This window comes from Oncorhynchus keta, chromosome 18 (assembly GCF_023373465.1).
Source record: "Oncorhynchus keta strain PuntledgeMale-10-30-2019 chromosome 18, Oket_V2, whole genome shotgun sequence".
In the NCBI taxonomy this organism is placed as follows: domain Eukaryota; kingdom Metazoa; phylum Chordata; class Actinopteri; order Salmoniformes; family Salmonidae; genus Oncorhynchus; species Oncorhynchus keta.
The window spans coordinates 15,646,147-15,667,835 of record NC_068438.1 but is presented as its reverse complement, the minus strand read 5'-3'; the positions used below and the strand labels follow the sequence as shown (position 1 = coordinate 15,667,835).

Here is a 21,689-nt window from a genome sequence, read left to right as displayed (position 1 = left end):
CCTGACTCTGCACCCACTACGCCTAGTGTGTTACAATGTTGATATTGTGAACCAATATTATACATTTTTACTTCCTGTTTCAGGAAGTGATGTCACTGAGCTCTGCCTTTATATATAGGACATTCCACTCCCATCTGGGATATGGATGCCGGATTAAGAGGCTTGAAATGTTATTGTAATAGAATCACTTGGGAGCATGAGCAGCAGTGTGCAGGGTTTTCCTTTTTATTTTTCATGAATTATAACATATAATACAGGTGCATCAAAGCTGGGACTGAGAGACTGAAAAATAGCTTGTATCTTAAAGGCGTACAGTTCCCATTTGGGAACGACCCCTCCCACGTTCAGCTGGAACGGTGGCGCATGGATTGCAGACTGTTAAACAGCCATCATTAACACAGAGAGGCTGCTGCCTACATACAGAATTGAAATCATTGGCCACTCTAACAAATGGTTCACTCTCACTTTATTAATGACACTTTAATAATGATGTTTACATATCTTGCATTACTCATCCCAGATGTATATACAGTATTTTATACCATCTATTGCATCTTATCTATGTCGCTCGGTCATTGCTCATCCATATATTTATATATACATATTCTTAGTCCATGCCTTTACTTAAATGGGTGTGTAATTAGGTAGTTGTTGTGGAATTGTTAGATTACATCTTAGATATTGCTGCACTGTCGGAACTAGAAGCACAAGCATTTCGCTACACCCGCAATAACATCTGCTAAACGTGTGTGACCAATAAAATGTGATTTGATTTGAACTCACCTATAACTCCATCACCTGCAAAGAGTACTTGGATGTGCATGTTCTTCAGCTTTAATTTGCATATAGGCCTACCGTAGCTCTGATTGGCTATGGCGCACCTGTCTATGTTGAGTCCTTTCATGGACAAGACTGACACATTTTTAATAGTGCATTATCTATTAATTGTCCAAACGCACGGCTGCTTTCCCAATCTATATTGCTATAGAATTTTCACAAATGGCTTACTATATGACATTCCCAAACATTCGATGAATTTATGAAAACAGGAAAATGACCATACCTAAGTGCTCGCCCGGGGGTTTATAGGAACATATTTTTTATAAGATTTCATGTTGCTAATACGCTGTCAATTCCACTTTAAACACATACTGTACATCAGGAAGAAAATACACACAAATATAATTCCTAAACACACCAGTATACAGTAAGTGTGTTTCCATGTTATCTACTTCACCCCACATATCCTCATCTCACAGTGGCTTCAAAGCAATGGGATTCCTCTTGGCTAATAAGACATTCCTCAACACACAATTACAAATACATACACACACACTCACATGTGTACACACACAACTACAAACACACATTTAGATGTTTGTAGGCTGTCCATAGCGTGATCAGAAATTGTTTCCTATCTCTATTCTCTCTCCACCAATTCATTTCCTTTGGAGGGTGAAGATAGCAAACAAGAGGATGACCTCTTATGGTTTCATCCCTTGTTCATACATCAAAAAGAAGAGAAAGAATGGGTGGATGTGCTTGATCAAATGGGCTTGTGTGAGAGCCGGAGAGATTCCCTGGCATGCTTTCTCAAGGGCTTTCTGTGGTATAGTTTACCTCCCTATCTGCTAGAGTACACACACACACACACGCACAGACACACACACCCTGAGATGATCACGTTCCCCTCTGAGCCTTGGAGAGGTAGAAACACACAGAATACACAAACTCAAAAAGCAGCAAATCCCCCTTCACACACCAATTAACTTTTAGACACAAGGTCACACACACATAGAGCTAACCTACACAATTGTCTACTAAAGAACCACTGAATACACTGATTGGCACATGTGTGTTTCTCATTAGAAAAACAAGATTTCAGTCTTGGAGGGGGGTTTCCTGGCTGATTCGTTGTTTGGTTAATGATGTTTGTCTCCAATGAGACACTGTAGACACGGAAGCCTATTTTATGTCCTCAAAATCCCCAGAATGATACTAAGAGAACTCAAGAAATCTGTAAGAAATGTTGACGTTTTTGGCAAGGATGTTTTACTTCTAACTAAGATGTTTGGTGCAGTATTTCTCAAGTAAACAAATGTGTGATTTGTTCTCTTAAGTAAACAAAGTTGAAGCTGCTGGCCAGGTCTATCTCACTGTCTATGCTATTGGATAGAGAGCAATCACCGAGCCGCTCACCCCACGTTAGTGGGCAAATGGACATTGTCAAATTAAAACCCAACCTTCATTTACCCGTTGTGACTCACTCTCACCCCCTGATCAGTTTCACCTGTCCTCGTTATTGTCTCCACCCCCTCCAGGTGTTGCTTGCCAGTGTATTTATCCCTGTGTTTCTTGTCTCTCTGTGCCAGTTCGTCTTGTGTGTTCCAAGTCAATCAGCGGTTTCCCATACTCCTGCCATTGCTATTCTCATTTTTCTAGTCCTCCTGGTTTTGACCCTTGCCTGTTTTGGACTCTGTACCCACCTGCCTGACCATTCTGCCTGCCTTGACCATGAGCCGTTCTGCTACTCTGGACCTCCTGAACTCTGAACTGGTTTTAACCTTTTGCCTGTCCACGACCATTCTCTTGCCTATTCCCTTTGGCTTTATTAAACATCTTAAACTCCAACCATCTGCATCTGGGTCTCGCCATGTGTCCTGACACTCACGGATGTTCCAAACTCCATTTAATACGAGACTGACTTCATCTTTAATACGAGACTGACTTCATCTTAAATCATCTTACTTACACTTTGTAGTCAGTCTCAACACCAGAACAACTGTTTCTGACTCATATCGTTGCCACATGCTTTTTAAAGGCAGTTGCTCTTTAAAGTAGTTTGACCTGTATCTCCAAACTGAACAGAAACCTGCCTGATCGATCTGAAAGGAAGCAACGGAGACCTGGCCTGAAAGAAACCAAGACCAACACATTGCATTAAAAAAAAAAAAAAAAAAAACGTAATTTCGATCTTGTCTCATTGCTGCAACTCCCCAACGGGCTCAGGACAGGCGAAGGTCGAGTCATGAGTCCTCCGAAACAAGACACGCCAAACCACACTTAACACCCGCACGCTTAACCTGGAAACCGCACCGTTGTGTCGGAGGAAACACCGTTCAACTGATGACTAAAGTCAGCCTGCAGGCGCCTGGCCCACAAAAAGGCGTCAATCGAGCAAAATGAGCCAAATAAAGTCCCCACGGCCAAACCCTCCCCTAACCCAGACGACTCTGGGCCAATTGTGCGCTGCCCTATGGGACTCCAAGTTGTGACAATGCCTGGGATCGAACCCGGGTCTGTAGTGATGCCTTGAGCACTGCAATGCAGTGTCTTAGACCGTAGCACCACTTGGGAGGCCCAAAGACCAACAACTTAAACATTAATTAGCACGCTAAATCATTGGTATCATTAGCATCTTAAAGTGTGTGTGTGTGTGTGTGTGAGCGTCTGTTTGTAAAAATGTCTCTAGATGACAAGAAAATGTGTTTATTAGATGCATCCATCAAGCTCCACCTCCTATATTACAACACTGCCTAATTAGACGTCCATTACCAGAGACTTGTTATGACATTCTTTACCCCCACCCCCCGTTAAACAGGCAATGATTGGCTCATTGCCTCCCACCTCCTGGCACGCTAATGGTCGATAGAGACAATCATTTTCTATGGATGGGCCTAATCGAGGCTAAATGGCTGAATATAGGCATCGTTGTAAAAGATTGGAGAGAGACAGAGACAGAGAGAGTAAGAGAGAGTGAGAGAGAGAGAAAAGAACGACTGCATATGTCTACTCATTCTATTTCAATGGGACAATGTTCTGAAGGTACAGACTAAGGCATAATAAACACTACAATAGTCCTATGTCAGAGAGTGTAGAGAGAGAGAGTGAATGTAGTGCAGTGAAACTGTCAGGGTTATAGTAGGGGACAGACCATTCCACAGCCCTGAGGGCTACTGTAATGTTACAGGTCAGAGGTCACAGCGTTGATCTCTTCCTCTCCTGTGTAGATGCTTTATAGAGGATGTGTTGCGTTGGGGTCATCAGGAAGGTTAGGGGTCAAAGGTTACATAATTTCTTTGGAGAGGGGCGGTCCGTGCCACCGAAGATTGGATGAGATAAACATCCAATCTTAAATGTCGTACAACCGTAAATTCACAAGATTGAAGGGAAGGGCCTACTTTCTTTTGTTATTTTAGTAATTAAGAGGTACCCCTCGCTGCTTCACCTCTGCTCTCAAAAAGGAGATTGACTTATTCTTTATTCTCCTCTTTGGGAAGAATACATTTCTCCACTCTGGGGTTTCAGTCCTCCAAAAGCCTCTTCCCTCTGCCTGCTCGGTCTCCTCTAATACAGGGCAGTGTCTCTCTCTCACTCACTCACTCACTCACTCACTCACTCACTCACTCACTCACTCACTCACTCACTCACTCACTCACTCAGAGAGAGAGAGAGGACCTTCTCTGTGATTTGGTTAATGGACAGTAATGGCAGGATGATGAGGGAGGAGGGGAGGGAGTGAATAGGAGAGGGAGAGGAAGAGAGGGGAAACATACAGTAGTAAGGACGAGGGGATCAGAAGGGAGAGACAGTATACTCCTCCAGAGCATCTCTCTCTCTCTCTCTCTCTCTCTCTCTCTCTCTCTCTCTCTCTCTCTCTCTCTCTCTCTCTCTCTCTCTCTCTCTCTCTCTCTCTCTCTCACTGCACCTCCCATGGAACCTCTCTCTCTCTCACTGCACTCCCTCCCATGGAAGATGATTCTCTGGTGTATCAGTGGATCTGACTGGGAGATGGGCTCCCAGAGGAAAACCCTCTGGTGTGTGTGGATCTGTGTGTGACTGGGAGATGTGTGTGTGTGTGTGTGGTGTGTGTGTGTGTGTGTGTGTGTGTGTGTGTGTGTGTGTGTGTGTGTGTGTGTGTGTGTGTGTGTGAGTGCGTGCGTGCGTGCGTGCGTGCGTGCGTGCGTGCGTGTGTGTGTGTGTGTGTGCGTGGGTGCTGGTTTATGAGTGTGTTGGTAATAGGAGCTAAGGGAGTAGTGCTTCCTATTCCTAAACAACCAAATTAAAACCTCCAATAGCCTGTAGTAAAGCACAGCATCCAATCAAAACACAGGCTGCAGTAAACCACAATATCCAATCAAAGGATGGTGAAGGCGGCCGTAAAGCACAGCATCCACTTTCATTCAATATAGGATCCAGTATAGAGCGGTTCTGCTTAACACGGGACTACATCTATACACAATCACTCCATTAAAAGGCAATTCCACCACTTTTCAAACTAATTTTTATCTCCAGCACAATGAAAGTGTCTACATATGTGAAAATGGTGCATTTCTACATTTTGTAGAAAATGTATAAAGTGAAAACATTCTGCCTGACTGGATCATCAAAAGTGAAAACATTTTAAAAACAGTGATTTTCAAACACTATGAGATTCACGGTGATGTGGGAAGCAAGGAAAGACCCTCCCTCTGGTTAGAAACTCTTTGCAGGTTTTGAAAATCACCGTTCTATATTTTGTTTCTACCGTGTGATGCCACAGAGAAGCATTTTTTTCTCCTTCTCTTTCTAACCACAGATCATAGAAACAAGCTGTTGTCACATACAGTGTGTCGACACTGGTTTGGTACTGGATATAATGAATATGAGGTTGAAATGTGGTGGGGTTTCCCTTTAACATTATAGAAAAGTGACCGTCTTCAGCTCCATCTCATCCTCTTCTCTCCCCTACTCTCTTTTCCCTCTCTTATCCCTCCTTACTTTCTACCACCAGTGTTTCCCCTATATTCAATTAGCACCTCCCCCCAAAATTGTCAGATAAGGATATATAATTTTCGGGACTGTAAAAAAAAAATCTGTGTAAACATAAATGATTAAAAGCAGATTTAGAGTATGTAGAAAAGATAATGGACCTATATTTATTTTTTAATAAGATCATCTTTGAGAACTAGCAATCACCAAAATAAAAATTTGAGAGAAACAGTCAGAGAGAATCCGCCCCGATTAATTTTGTTATGTTTGAGTCACTCAGATAGCATAAGAACACGGCATAAGCCTTGTATAGAATTACAGTTAATTTGCTTTAATACTGAAACCTTTTCTCTCCACCCAATGGCAAAATGTGTAGTATTGCAGGAAATTAGCTTAAAAACAGCTAAATGTTGTTTCTGTTTCAGTCGGAGTCCCAACATGAACCACACCCCCACACACACACACACACACACACTCCTCTTCATCTCTACCTCTACGTCAGGACCCCAGAGCTTCTAATGCATATTTATTATTAGACTGATAATCACACATATCCTCCATAACATACCAGCACTCTGACCTCCTGCCTCCATCCCTTTTCCCATCTGTTCCTCCTCCTTTCCCTGAGAAATATGACCCCTCTGCTCGCACTACCATATGCTCATGATAAATCTCCCAGCTACCCTCAGCGGTTTCTCACAAAATCAATGGCTAATTTGAAGCATCACTTTATAGACCTTATGAGTGTGTATGTGTGCGCGTGCATGAGCGTGTGTTCACAAATGTCTGTATGTGCGTCTTTACTTTATGTGCACCATCTTGTTTCCTTCAAAGGATGCAAACGTGAGAAACAGCCCAGTGAGCTAGTGGTGCCTGTGGTGCCTGTGGTGCGTGGCTATTAAGGCCAGGGACCACACCCTAATAGGGAATTGTTTTTCTCTTAATCACAATCCAACTTTTACCAGTTGAATGTAGACACAAATATAATTGACTTGACACTGGATGAAGTCTGTTTAAAAGTTTTGTTAAGACACTCCAGGACCGGACTTATCCAGAGCAGATTGTGCATAAATAGTAAAGACATGTATGTAAAATGCATTTTTGGTGCATTTTTCCCAAATAAAATGCTTTCTAGAATAAAAAATGGACAACATATCAACAATTCCCTCTGGGCTAGTCTGGAGAATATATCTAAGAATACCCGCACACAATGTGGTGAATGCAGATGCTTCTGAAGCTGAGAAAAAAATGTTGGCATGTGGGAAGAGTCTGACTTATGGGAATGGCAGTTAAAGGCAAGTACACTGAAATTAGACTACCAAATGCCTATTTAGACACCAAAAGCCTATGTAAACACAATCACCATCTCTTCAAAGTAAGTTACTAAATACAGTATAGTCCAGTTTGTAACATTCTCTATGAAATGGGCTTTTAACATATGTATAATTCAATAGGGAGCTTTGATTCAATTTGAAAGTGCTTAAAATTCATAAACAGTTTAATAATGGTAGTAGGCTATGATAAACTAAAGAAAATATACATTTTCATCAAGTTTTTAACATTTTTATGTATATTTTTAGAACATATTAATGGACCAAAATACCAACAAATCTCAAAACTGATAGGTAGATGCAAAAATGTCATTTCAGCCTGTGGTGCCTGGTCTTTAATGAGTTAGCCTGGATCGATGCCTACTCCAGACCAGCGGAATATACATTCATTTAAACGTTGAGGAAGTTAGAATTTTGTTCACAAATGTACCCACATTTCTGTTATATGTAAACAGTTTATGATTAGTGAATGCCATCGTGTAGTTATTTAGTTAGATACAGTACCTCTCCCTATTAGCTGAAAAAAAAAAATCCAAGCCATTTTACCTGTCACGCTAGCATTTCGGTCCGAACATAGCATTGAATAATGGGAATTGCCTCCCTCCGAGGCACGTGTTGCTAGGTAACCCCCCTGCAGTTGCCTGGGCAGGACCCAGGTAAAATGAGAGAAATTTGCTAGCAAATGTTTGTGCTATTAAACTAAATGAATACTGCTCTCTGACCCATAAAAAGTATTTTCTATATTCATGATAGTGTGGTTAGACAAAGCAAGGAAAGTCAAATTCAAAATGGGATGTAGTTTATCGGGATTTACACCCGTTGTTGGTAAGTAATGAATCTGCTAGCTTCTGAAATAACTTACTCTTCCTTTAAAATGTGCCTTCAACTGACACATATAGAACTAGTCATATGTTTGTGTCTGTCTGCAGAGATGGGAGTCTAAGATGTGTGTGTGTGTTTGTTTGTTTGTTTGTTTGTTTGTTTGTTTGTTTGTTTGTTTGTTTGTTGTGTGTGTGTGTGTGTGTGTGTGTGTGTGTGTGTGTGTGTGTGTGTGTGTGTGTGTGTGTGTGTGTGTGTGTGTGTGTGTGTGAAGAGCAATGGATGACAGGAAGGAGAGGAAAATAAGCCATCACTTAGACACTGGGGTCTGAAAGACAAGAGCGTGATCTCCCACACGTACTCCAGGGAATGCTTACTCAAACACTTCTCCACCGTGAAAAACATGACCGAACATGCCTTGGCGACAGGCATTGGACTCTGCTCTCGCCGCTCTCCACACACACACACACACACACACACACACACACACACACACACACACACACACACACACACACACACACACACACACACACACACACACGTACACACACACACATGCATGAACGTGCACACACACACACACACACATGCATGAACGTGCACACACACACACACACACGCATGCATGAACGTGCACACACACACACACACACACACACACACACACACACACACACACACACACACACACACACACACACACACGCATGCATGACAGACACACACAGCTGCAATCTGGCAGTGACCTGGTTAGGACAGGTGTGTGACATAATCCAGCAGGAGACAGACACTGCAGACATTGTGACATTGTCAGTAATGTCACATATTGAGTGTGTAAAATCCCCATGCTGATTATAACTCAAATCAACCCAGCCCATAAAAGCGTCTCACTTTATTTCTAACTTTATTTTATCTGAGTGTTTGCGTGCATGTGTGTGTGTGTGCGTATGTCAGAGAGGGTGATCTCTTATAGGTGGAGCCTATAGGCTAACCATCACAGCAGCATCTCAATCGTAATCCCATTGATTTACTATCAGCTAGACAGACCTGGCCCCGTTCGGGCTGTAAATAATACATAGGGGAAGGGGTGAGTGTGCACACTACACACACCAATACAGTATATAGATAAAGAGGAGAAACCTTGACATCTCCAAAAGCCAAGGTTCTGAGAATCAGTATGTGTCTAGGTGTGCCTATTATGATAATTAACTACAGTTGCTATTGGTGTTTTATGCTTGAGTTTCTCGATAGTATCTACAGTATCTAGTGTATTTCTGTAGTTCTATTTGGACCTGACTGGGTTTGTATCAATATGTGTGTTCTTCTGGATCACTGCTCCATGTACTGTATAATGCATTATGTATGTTAGAACCCCTACCTTCACATCCCCTTCTCTCCAGGCCAGTGGCAAGGTCCCTTAGGGCTCAGAGTGCATATAAACACACACACACTCACTCACACACAATGCAGTGTTGGCCTCTCAGTGATGGATGTGTCTTTGAGATAGCACCACAGGCACCATACAGAGAGGGGGGTGGAGAAGGTGAGGTATAGCAGGAGGGAATTGAGGGAGGGAGGGAGGGAGGAAGGAAGCAGCCATGGAGGAACAGAGCCGTAGAGAGAAAGACACAGACAGAGTTCCCCACCCGCCAAACAGCCATGGAGGAACAGAGCCGTAGAGAGAAAGACACAGACAGAGTTCCCCACCCCCCAAACAGCCATGGAGGAACAGAGCCGTAGAGAGAAAGACACAGACAGGGTTCCCCACCCCCCAAACAGCCATGGAGGAACAGAGCCGTAGAGAGAAAGACACAGACAGGGTTCCCCACCCCCAAACAGCCATGGAGGAACAGAGCCGTAGAGAGAAAGACACAGACAGGGTTCCCCACCCCCCAAACAGCCATGGAGGAACAGAGCCGTAGAGAGAAAGACACAGACAGGGTTCCCCACCCCCCAAACAGCCATGGAGGAACAGAGCCGTAGAGAGAAAGACACAGACAGGGTTCCCCACCCCCCAAACAGCCATGGAGGAACAGAGCCATAGAGAGAAAGTGGTTGTGTCATTATTCAGGTACGATTGTTCTACCTCTCTCTAATGAAGGGGGTGTTATATTACATCTGCTTGTGTACTAATGAAGAACAAACCTCCTCATCCAGAACAAACAGACTAGAACAACACAACACCTCCAACCCTACTGGAAGCCTCCAACAGGAGACACGGCCCATCTGCTGCCTCACACTATCTCATAGGACACACACACACACGCTCACACACACCCATAAACTCACATTATGTGTTTAGGTGTGTGAACAGTTGCAGACTAATTATTGTTGTGTACCATCTCTAGCCAAGCAGAAATAACAGGACAAATGACAACAACACTTCTGTGCTAGCCCAGCAGAAATAACAGGACAAATGACAACAACACTTCTGTGCTAGCCCAGCAGAAATAACAGGACAAATGACAACAGCACTTCTGTGCTAGCCCAGCAGAAATAACAGGACAAATGACAACAGCACTTCTGTGCTAGCCCAGCAGAAATAACAGGACAAATGACAACAGCACTTTTGTGCTAGCCCAGCAGAAATAACAGGACAAATGACAACAGCACTTCTGTGCTAGCCCAGCAGAAATAACAGGACAAATGACAACAACACTTCTGTGCTAGCCCAGCAGAAATAACAGGACAAATGACAACAACACTTCTGTGCTAGCCCAGCAGAAAAAACAGGACAAATGACAACAACACTTCTGTGCTAGCTCAGCAGAAATAACAGGACAAATGACAACAACACTTCTGTTCTAGCCCAGCAGAAATAACAGGACAAATGACAACAACACTTCTGTGCTAGCCCAGCAGAAATAACAGGACAAATGACAACAACACTTCTGTGCTAGCCCAGCAGAAATAACAGGACAAATGACAACAACACTTCTGTGCTAGCCCAGCAGAAATAACAGGACAAATGACAACAACACTTCTGTGCTAGCCCAGCAGAAATAACAGGACAAATGACAACAACACTTCTGTGCTAGCCCAGCAGAAATAACAGGACAAATGACAACAACACTTCTGTGCTAGCCCAGCAGAAATAACAGGACAAATGACAACAACACTTCTGTGCTAGCCCAGCAGAAATAACAGGACAAATGACAACAACACTTCTGTGCTAGCCCAGCAGAAATAACAGGACAAATGACAACAACACTTCTGTGCTAGCCCAGCAGAAATAACAGGACAAATGACAACAACACTTCTGTGCTAGCCCAGCAGAAATAACAGGACAAATGACAACAACACTTCTGTGCTAGCCCAGCAGAAAAAACAGGACAAATGACAACAACACTTCTGTGCTAGCCCAGCAGAAATAACAGGACAAATGACAACAGCACTTCTGTGCTAGCCCAGCAGAAATAACAGGACAAATGACAACAGCACTTCTGTGCTAGCCCAGCAGAAATAACAGGACAAATGACAACAGCACTTCTGTGCTAGCCCAGCAGAAATAACAGGACAAATGACAACAGCACTTCTGTGCTAGCCCAGCAGAAATAACAGGACAAATGACAACAACACTTCTGTGCTAGCCCAGCAGAAATAACAGGACAAATGACAACAACACTTCTGTGCTAGCCCAGCAGAAATAACAGGACAAATGACAACAACACTTCTGTGCTAGCCCAGCAGAAATAACAGGACAAATGACAACAACACTTCTGTGCTAGCCCAGCAGAAAAAACAGGACAAATGACAACAACACTTCTGTGCTAGCCCAGCAGAAATAACAGGACAAATGACAACAACACTTCTGTGCTAGCCCAGCAGAAATAACAGGACAAATGACAACAACACTTCTGTGCTAGCCCAGCAGAAAAAACAGGACAAATGACAACAACACTTCTGTGCTAGCCCAGCAGAAATAACAGGACAAATGACAACAACACTTCTGTGCTAGCCCAGCAGAAATAACAGGACAAATGACAACAACACTTCTGTGCTAGCCCAGCAGAAATAACAGGACAAATGACAACAACACTTCTGTGCTAGCCCAGCAGAAATAACAGGACAAATGACAACAACACTTCTGTGCTAGCCCAGCAGAAATAACAGGACAAATGACAACAACACTTCTGTGCTAGCCCAGCAGAAAAAACAGGACAAATGACAACAACACTTCTGTGCTAGCCCAGCAGAAAAAACAGGACAAATGACAACAACACTTCTGTGCTAGCCCAGCAGAAATAACAGGACAAATGACAACAACACTTCTGTGCTAGCCCAGCAGAAATAACAGGACAAATGACAACAACACTTCTGTGCTAGCCCAGCAGAAATAACAGGACAAATGACAACAACACTTCTGTGCTAGCCCAGCAGAAATAACAGGACAAATGACAACAACACTTCTGTGCTAGCCCAGCAGAAATAACAGGACGAATGACAACAACACTTCTGTGCTAGCCCAGCAGAAATAACAGGACAAATGACAACAACACTTCTGTGCTAGCCCAGCAGAAAAACAGGACAAATGACAACAACACTTCTGTGCTAGCCCAGCAGAAATAACAGGACAAATGACAACAACACTTCTGTGCTAGCCCAGGAGAAATAACAGGACAAATGACAACAGCACTTCTGTGCTAGCCCAGCAGAAATAACAGGACAAATGACAACAGCACTTCTGTGCTAGCCCAGCAGAAATAACAGGACAAATGACAACAGCACTTCTGTGCTAGCCCAGCAGAAATAACAGGACAAATGACAACAACACTTCTGTGCTAGCCCAGCAGAAATAACAGGACAAATGACAACAACACTTCTGTGCTAGCCCAGCAGAAATAACAGGACAAATGACAACAACACTTCTGTGCTAGCCCAGCAGAAAAAACAGGACAAATGACAACAACACTTCTGTGCTAGCCCAGCAGAAATAACAGGACAAATGACAACAACACTTCTGTGCTAGCCCAGCAGAAAAAACAGGACAAATGACAACAACACTTCTGTGCTAGCCCAGCAGAAATAACAGGACAAATGACAACAACACTTCTGTGCTAGCCCAGCAGAAATAACAGGACAAATGACAACAACACTTCTGTGCTAGCCCAGCAGAAATAACAGGACAAATGACAACAACACTTCTGTGCTAGCCCAGCAGAAATAACAGGACAAATGACAACAACACTTCTGTGCTAGCCCAGCAGAAAAAACAGGACAAATGACAACAACACTTCTGTGCTAGCCCAGCAGAAATAACAGGACAAATGACAACAACACTTCTGTGCTAGCCCAGCAGAAATAACAGGACGAATGACAACAACACTTCTGTGCTAGCCCAGCAGAAATAACAGGACAAATGACAACAACACTTCTGTGCTAGCCCAGCAGAAATAACAGGACAAATGACAACAACACTTCTGTGCTAGCCCAGCAGAAATAACAGGACAAATGACAACAACACTTCTGTGCTAGCCCAGCAGAAAAAACAGGACAAATGACAACAACACTTCTGTGCTAGCCCAGCAGAAAAAAACAGGACAAATGACAACAACACTTCTGTGCTAGCCCAGCAGAAAGAGACTTTCTTCCCTTAGTTTCAGGCAAACAAACATTCTCAATACTTTCACAATCAAAGGTGCGGGGAAGTGTGCCCCTCTCTGGTGATTGAAGTCATTTCTGGACAGTATTTATGTCCATCTGTATGTCCATCTACAGTATATCTAACATGTGGCTCCCTCTATCCCCTTCCCTCTTTCTGAAAAGTATATTAGGTATTTCACCTTCTCAACCCTTCTCTCTACCCTCCTATCTTCAAAAGCACTCTATTGTTCATGTGTTTGTTTCCATGACAGTCCCTCTATCACTGCCTACCCTTTTTTCTTCCTCCTGTTTTCCTCTGTTGATCTGCAGCCCCTGATGTCGTTTTTCCTCCCTGCCTGTTGCTTTCTTGCCATGCCCTGTGAGCACTGTTTATCTCCCCTCCACACTCTCTGGGGTTGAGTGGGGAGGGAGGGGGTGAGGGGGCGAGGACAAGAGCAGAGGCACTTTATTAATCAATCAAGCAACTTTGCAAATTCACGTAATTAACGTCTAATTAAGGATCTGGGCACCTCGCCAACACTCATCACATCCCCCTCCGCCACCAACCCCGTCGTGCCCCAGACATCATCTTTATTCCCTCCATCCACCCTCCTTTTCCTCATGCCACCAACAGCTGAGGCCCTCAACAGTTAGTTTGCTGAGAGAGGTAAATACATTTCCTCTTCATCCATCCATCCATCTGTTTTTTTCCTCCATTAGGACTTATGCCACCAAGCTCTGCTGCCCACGCAAGATAGTTTTCAGAGAAAGCTCAACCGACCTTGTTTATTCATACCACCAGAATCTCTTGGTCTTACCAGAGAGAGGTCCTGGCCAAACTCATCCATCACAGCCGTCTGGTAGGCCTCCAGCGACTCCGTCCCACACTGATGATGTGTACGGTTCTCACAGTTCCCCTGCCAGCTCTCTCTGCGGTAAAGGGTGGCACGCCAGGCACGCTGAATTCTGGGTAGAAAAACAACAAATATATAAATTACACATAAGGTCAAATCTGGAACTGAAATTTGAGATTGCCTGTGCTGTTGTTTTTTTAATTGAAATGAAACTGTACAGACCACAATATCAGTCTCATTATAAAGTCCCTTCGGAAAGTATTCAGACCCTTTGACTTTTTCCACATTTTGTAACGCTACAGCCTTATTCTAAAATGGATTAAATTAAATAAAAAACTCAGCAATCTCAACACAATACCCCATAATGACAAAGCGAAAACATGTTTTTAGAAATCTGTACACATTTATTCAAATTAATATCAGAAATACCTTGTTTACTTAAGTATTCAGACCCTTGCTATAAGACTCAAAATTGAGCTCAGGTGCATCCTGTTTCCATGGATCATCCTTGAGATGTTTCTACAACTTGTTTGGAGTCCACCTGTGGTACATTCAATTAATGGTGATTTGGAAGGTGTTGTGTACTAACTTCTAAACTTGAAATATGAAATATGTTATGTTACCATATTAGAACTGACGGTAATCTATTGAGTAAGAAAGGAGAGTGCAGGAAGAACATGTTATTGTTAAATCTCAGGTATCCTATGGAGAGGAGAAGGGCCATGGTCTGATTCCAGTCAACAGATAAGGTAGGACAGCCGTGAGTTGAGGGGGAGTGAGGAATTTGGGCCAAGGTCAGGTTAGATGAAGTGAGAATGAACAGGCCTCAGTAAAGTCCTGTCTAGCAACAGAGGTATATTGGCTGTCCAGATGTAAAAGGAGGAGACTCAGCATAGGAGGAAGGTATACATACATGTACTTGTGTAAACATGTCGTTGCAGCTGTTTGAACCATTGGGTGAATAAACTTGGTTTGAGCTTTGACTAGTTTTCCATTAGTTTTTCCACTCTGTTCGTCAGAACCTAACAAAATACACACACTTGCCTATCCAAGGTCCCACAGTTGACAGTGCGTGTCAGAGCAAAACCCAAGCCATGAGATCGAAGCTCTGTAGAGCTCCGAGACAGGATTGTGTCAAGGCACAGATCTGGGGAAGTGTACCAAAACATTTCTGCAGCATTGAAGGTCCCCAAGAACACACTGGCCTCTATCATTCTTAAATGGAAGAAGCTTGGAACCACCAAGACTCTTCCTAGAGCTTGACGCACGGTCAAACTGAGCAATCGGGGGAGAAGGGGCCTTGCAAGGTCAGGGAGGTGACCAAGAACCCGATGGTCACTCTGACAGGGCTCTAGAGTTCTTCTGTGGAGATGGTAGAACCTTCCAGATGGACAACTATCTCTGCAGCTCTCCACCAATCAGGCCTTTATGGTAGAGTGGCCAGACGGAAGCCACTCCTCAGTAAAAGGCACATGACAGCTTGCTTGGACTTTGCCAAAAGTCACCAAAAGACTCTCAGACCATGAGAAACAAGATTCTCTAGTCTGATTAAACCAAGATTGAACTCTTTGGCCTGAATGCTAAGTGTCACGTCTGGAGGAAACCAGGCAAAATCCCTACGGTGAAGCATGGTGGTGGCAGAACCATGCTGTGAGGATGTTTATCAGTGGCAGGGACTGGGAGACTAGTCAGGATTGAAGCAAAGATGAACAGAGCAAAGTACAGAGAGATCCTTGATGAAAACCTGTACCAGTGCTCTCAGGACCTCAGACTGGGGCGAAGGTTCACCTTCTAACAGGACAACGACCCTAAGTACACAGCCAAGACAAAGCAGGAGTGGCTTGGGGACAGGTCTCTGAATGTCCTTGAGTGGCGCAGCCAGAGCCAAGACTTAAACCTGATTAAACATCACTGGAGAGACCTGACAATAGCTGTGCAGCAACTCCCCATCCGACCTGACAGAGCTTGAGAGGATCTGTAGAGAAGAGTGGGAAAACTCCCCAAATACAGATTTGCCAAGCTTGTAGCGTCCTACCCAAGAAGACTCGAGGCTGGATTCACTTCCAAAGGTGCTTCAACAAAGTACTGAGTAAAGGGTCAGAATACTTACGTAAATGTGATATTTCAGGTTTTTCTTTTATAAATTAGCAAACATTTCTAAAAATGTGTTTTTGCTTTGTCATTATGGGTAATTGTGTGTAGATTGATGATGGGGAAAAAATGATTTAATCCATTTTAGAATAAGGCTGTAACAAAACAAAATCTGGAGAAAGTCCAGGGGTCTGAATTCCTTCCGAAGGCACTGTATGTTACACAAGCACATTCTGACATTCTCACTGCTCTAGGTCACACACAGTGGAGGAGAAGGAAGGGGAGGACCATCCTACTCAGTGAAAAAAAAAAGTAAACATTAAACATTAAAATAGTTATCCTTTTTAGATAAAACTATACAAAATATATGAACATTCGAGTATCATGTAGCAAATTCGAGTATTATGTAGTGGCCTACACCTATCGATGTTACATTGCGCTGGGTGAATGGAACGTGAATGACAGTCATCCAATATGCTGTAATAGAAATAAGGCCATGCTCAATAAAAATAAAATAAATGTCCTCCCTGATCTTAAACGGCACCGACCACCTCTGACATACATAGAGGAAATCTAGTGGGCATTTATTTCTACACAGCCCTTAAGTGACGCACTTCCAAATGTATGGATTAAAGCACAAGATAAAACAGATGAAGTTTAACTTTGGTTAAGGTGAAATGAAGCCCATGATAGAGTGAGGACAGTGTCTGCTGGGTGATACAGTGATTCCCTCTGGAGAGTGGAGAGAGCCTTGATAACCACTTCATAGTGTGGCATATTGCATTTTTTCCCTTTCTCTCCTTCTCCCACACTTCATCTCTCTCTCTCTCTCTCTCTCCCTCATCCTTCATTCTCTCTTCCCTCTGTCCTCTCTCTCTCCTCTATCCCTCTCTCCATTTCCAATAACCCCAGCTCCAGGGTCCAGGGTGATGTGTAGGATCAATTACCCAATGGAGAAACACATTCACCTCCAGCAGAGCAGGGAGCCAGCTGAGCCAAATGGAACAAATTGAATTAAGCCATAACCCACCGCTTCAAAACCCATAGGTTTACTCTGCCCACCTCCCTCACTTCTTCTATACCCCCTATCTTTCTACCTCCCTCCATCCATACCCACACCAATGAATTTCCCCCCTCTATCCCTTGTTCTGTCCACCTTCCTCCCTCCATCCCTTTCTCTGCCTCCATACACTCTTCAAATGTGTTTATTTCATCCCTCCATACCTCCCGCTCTCCATCCATTCCCTCCTAAATGTGTTTACTCCAGACACCTAGTCCTTCCAGAGAAGGCATCCTGGGGCAATAGCTGACCCCATATAACAACAGCTATACAGGTTGGGTTCATGTTCCTCTCACATGGTGATAAAGGTAGGTTTTGGCTTCACACAAACACAGATGAACTCTGATCCTGCCGTAGAAAGCCAATCAAAGGGTGAATTGGTTTAAGGCCACGGTGGGATTGATGTCATCACCACTACAACCACAACAACACACCTAGGAATGGATAGGAGACAGGAATACACAATGACAGAGGGGAGAGGGGGACACACCTGGCCATACACAGGGGTGCATGTACACACACACACACTCACACACATAACACAAACTATTACATACAAGGAGAAAAACAAAAACAACATTTACAAACACTTCCTCTATTTACATGTGTGCCACTACCCCCCTGCTCTTTCTCTTCACAGTGCCCCCTCCTGGTGGTGTGTATTAAACACAGTGGTGGTACTCACACAATGGCCTTGGTCTCCCAGTAGCGCTGATGCTCAAGGCAACGAGGACTGTTGTCATCCTCTTCCTCACTCCTCAGGTAAACATTTCTACAGGGACACATAGTGGAAGAACAGTCAGGGACAGGGAAGTGTCATGACTGTCCTGTGAGGATCCGAACGGGTCAGATAAGCTTTACAATAGATAACTTCAACCAGACCCCCTCTCACCCGCAGAGGTTGACAGCTCATGTCCTGTTGTACATCAAGGACAGAACATTCAGCTATGTCCCTCTCCAAATCCACCTAAGGAATGTGCCTTTGTTTCAACACACTTTTCCCACTGAACCTCTAACACAAGCGAATACTGGAAAAATATTTCTAACATAGAATGTGGGGATTGGTCAGAGGTGATCTAAAGAATAATAATGTCATTTCGGTTGTTAATTTGTGATGTCATAAAAAATATGATCAAATAAATACTGTATCTTGAAAAGTATGTGTGTGTCCATCCAATGCGTTGTGCATGAAATATGAAAAATTATGAAAGTGATTTTGTTAAGAGAAGGATGTGATTTTAGAAAATACAACAGGAAATTGTTTCTAGAACTTTGTACAAGTAAGTAGCGACCACCCCCTTGAGTGAGGTCAGAGAGCGTGTCAGCCTGGGGGAACCACCCTTTTGAAGAACCGTATAAAATTATGGGTTAAGAATTAACATATCAGACCAGAGAGACGTTGAGATGCAGCTCACATTTAAAGTGGTTTAAACTTGGAATCTGAAAATGAGGCAGAGACAATGAAGTCACCTCCCGGACAATCACTGGTATGGCTGATTAGCTGTCCTAAGTAAAGCGAATTTAAGTGGGACCATTCTACTACTCTTTTCAAATCACTGTAGTACGCTACTCTCAACACGCAACCGAGAACCATCGACACGGCGGCTAGACTATCTTCAAAGAATCATCTTCCAGAGCGAGTGGGAGTAGAGATAGCTCTGTAGTTCTGTTCAGGACAACACCATGGGTCGACAGAAACCGGGTGATGGCAGAGGAGAGCAACAGTAGAAGACGGGTGGGGACCCCGTTTGGAGAATCAGAGCATTAGCATGCCGCAAAAAAGGACCAACAACCTTTCCATAAAGGCCTGTTCTGGCAGAAATGCACGAAGAACCAAGACATTTACACGAAAATACATTAATGATTTCTTACTCTGGGCGGCAGTTCGTGTGCAAAGTATATGATTACTGTGAGAGAAGTTTCTAAAATGTACCAATGTTAAGTGTCACTGTCTCTGTCTCTCTCTCGCCCTCTCCATGTCTTTTGTAACAAGTCGAGGTTATGATGATTAATAAGTTGACTGTTTATGGATTTGATAGGTAAAGACCTTTAGAGTTTAATTCGGGAGATCGTAACTCTTTAAAGAACCGCTCTCGATCACACACTTGGCCCAGCATTGTCCGGGTTAGGGGAGGGTTTGTCCTTGTCCCATCGGGCTCTAGCGACTCCTGTGGCGGGCCGGGTGCATACACGCTGACACGGTCGCCAGGTGTACGGTATTTCCTCCTACACATAGGTGCGGCTTGGCAGGGTCGTGTTTCGGGGGACGCACAGCTCTCAACCTTCGCCTCTGCCGAGTCCGTACAGGAGTTGCAGCGATGGGAAGTTACAAAACTGTAACTACCAAATGGATACCACAAAATTGGTGAGAAAATAAAAAGATAAAAACGCTCTCGTGGTGCCCCAAATCCTAATGAGTTAATTGTTACATGATTAATTTAATCGAGTAACAATTAAACATAGATAGGTTTTTTAATTAATAAATTTTTTACCCCTTTTTCTCCCCAATTTCGTGGTATTCAATTGTTTTTAGTAGCTACTATCTCGTCTCATCGCTACAACTCTCGTACGGGCTCGGAAGAGATGAAGGTTGAAAGTCATGCTTCCTCCGATACACAACCCAACCAAGCCGCACTGCTTCTTAACACAGCGCGCATCCAACCCGGAAGCCAGCCGCACCAATGTGTCGGAGGAAACACCGTGCACCTGGCAAACTTGGCCCGCCACAGGAGTCGCTGTTGCGCAATGAGACAAGGATATCCCTACCGGCCAAACCCTCCCTAACCCAGACGACGCTAGGCCAATTGTGCGTCCCCCCACGGACTTCCCGGTCACAGCCGGTTACGACAGAGCTTGGGCGCGAACCCGGAGTCTCTGGTGGCACAGCGCCCTTAACCACTGCGCCACACGGGAGGCAAACATAGATAGTTGATTAGATAAATAACAGTGATCAGAATACTGAAAGTAAAGTCACGACAGTGTTAAGGCACTTGAAAGTAACATTCATTGCTGTGTTGAGTAGACGGTTGGTTAAATGTTCTTTACCTCTCCATCTTATGCACTTGTTGTCCTCCACCATGTTTGCAGAAGCAATGGTGCCTCTTCTCTTCCTCCTACACAGGATCACAGAAGGACAAGAGCAGTTTCTTCTTGAACGGAGGATAACAGGGAAGATGAAAATATTGCTGCAAGATTCAGTCATAACTCTGTCCTGGTGTTACACCGTCTGTCTGCAACGTTAATACCACCTACTCACACTGTCTGGTAGAGCACTGAGGGAGACAACACAACTACTGTCTCTTTATTCTGTCTGGTAGAGCACTGAGGGAGACAACACAACTACTGTCTCTTTATTCTGTCTGGTAGAGCACTGAGGGAGACAACACAACTACACTCTCTTTACTCTTTCTGGTAGAGCACTGAGGGAGACAATGCAACTACACTCTCTTTATTCTGTCTGGTAGAGCACTGATTGAGACAACACAACTACTGTCTCTTTATTCTGTCTGGTAGAGCACTGAGGGAGACAACACAACTACTGTATCTTTATTCTGTCTGGTCGAGCACTGAGGGAGACAACGCAACTACAGTCTCTTTATTCTGTCTGGTAGAGCACTGAGGGAGACAACGCAACTACAGTCTCTTTATTCTGTCTGGTAGAGCACTGAGTGAGACAACGCAACTACAGTCTCTTTATTCTGTCTGGTAGAGCACTGAGGGAGACAACGCAACTACATTCACTTTATTTTGTATGGTAGAGCACTGAGGGAGACAACACAACTACCGTCTCTTTATTCTGTCTGGTAGAGCACTGAGGGAGACAACACAACTACAGTCTCTTTATTCTGTCTGGTAGAGCACTGAGGGAGACAACGCAACTACAGTCTCTTTATTCTGTCTGGTAGAGCACTGAGGGAGACAACGCAACTACAGTCTCTTTATTCTGTCTGGTAGAGCACTGAGGAGACAACACAACTACTGTCTCTTTATTCTGTCTGGTAGAGCACTGAGGGAGACAACACAACTACTGTCACTTTATTCTGTCTGGTAGAGCACTGAGGGAGACAACACAATTACAGTCTCTTTATTCTGTCTGGTAGAGCACTGAGGAGACAACACAACTACTGTCTCTTTATTCTGTCTGGTAGAGCACTGAGGGAGACAACACAACTACTGTCTCTTTATTCTGTCTGGTAG

General features: G+C 43.8%; 1 protein-coding gene across 1 annotated transcript in view; it reads right to left on the bottom strand.

Annotated features, from left to right (window-relative positions):
• Positions 1–21,689, bottom strand: part of LOC118397346 (schwannomin-interacting protein 1) — a 396,234-nt gene that overhangs the window by 360,837 nt on the left and 13,708 nt on the right. Inside the window, exons 2-4 of the mRNA XM_052467485.1 lie at positions 20,538–20,605; positions 18,178–18,264; positions 14,306–14,453 (exon numbers count right to left, since the gene is read on the bottom strand). Coding sequence (XP_052323445.1) covers positions 14,306–14,453; positions 18,178–18,264; positions 20,538–20,605 — 303 coding nt within the window. The remainder of the gene's footprint in view (positions 1–14,305; positions 14,454–18,177; positions 18,265–20,537; positions 20,606–21,689) is intronic.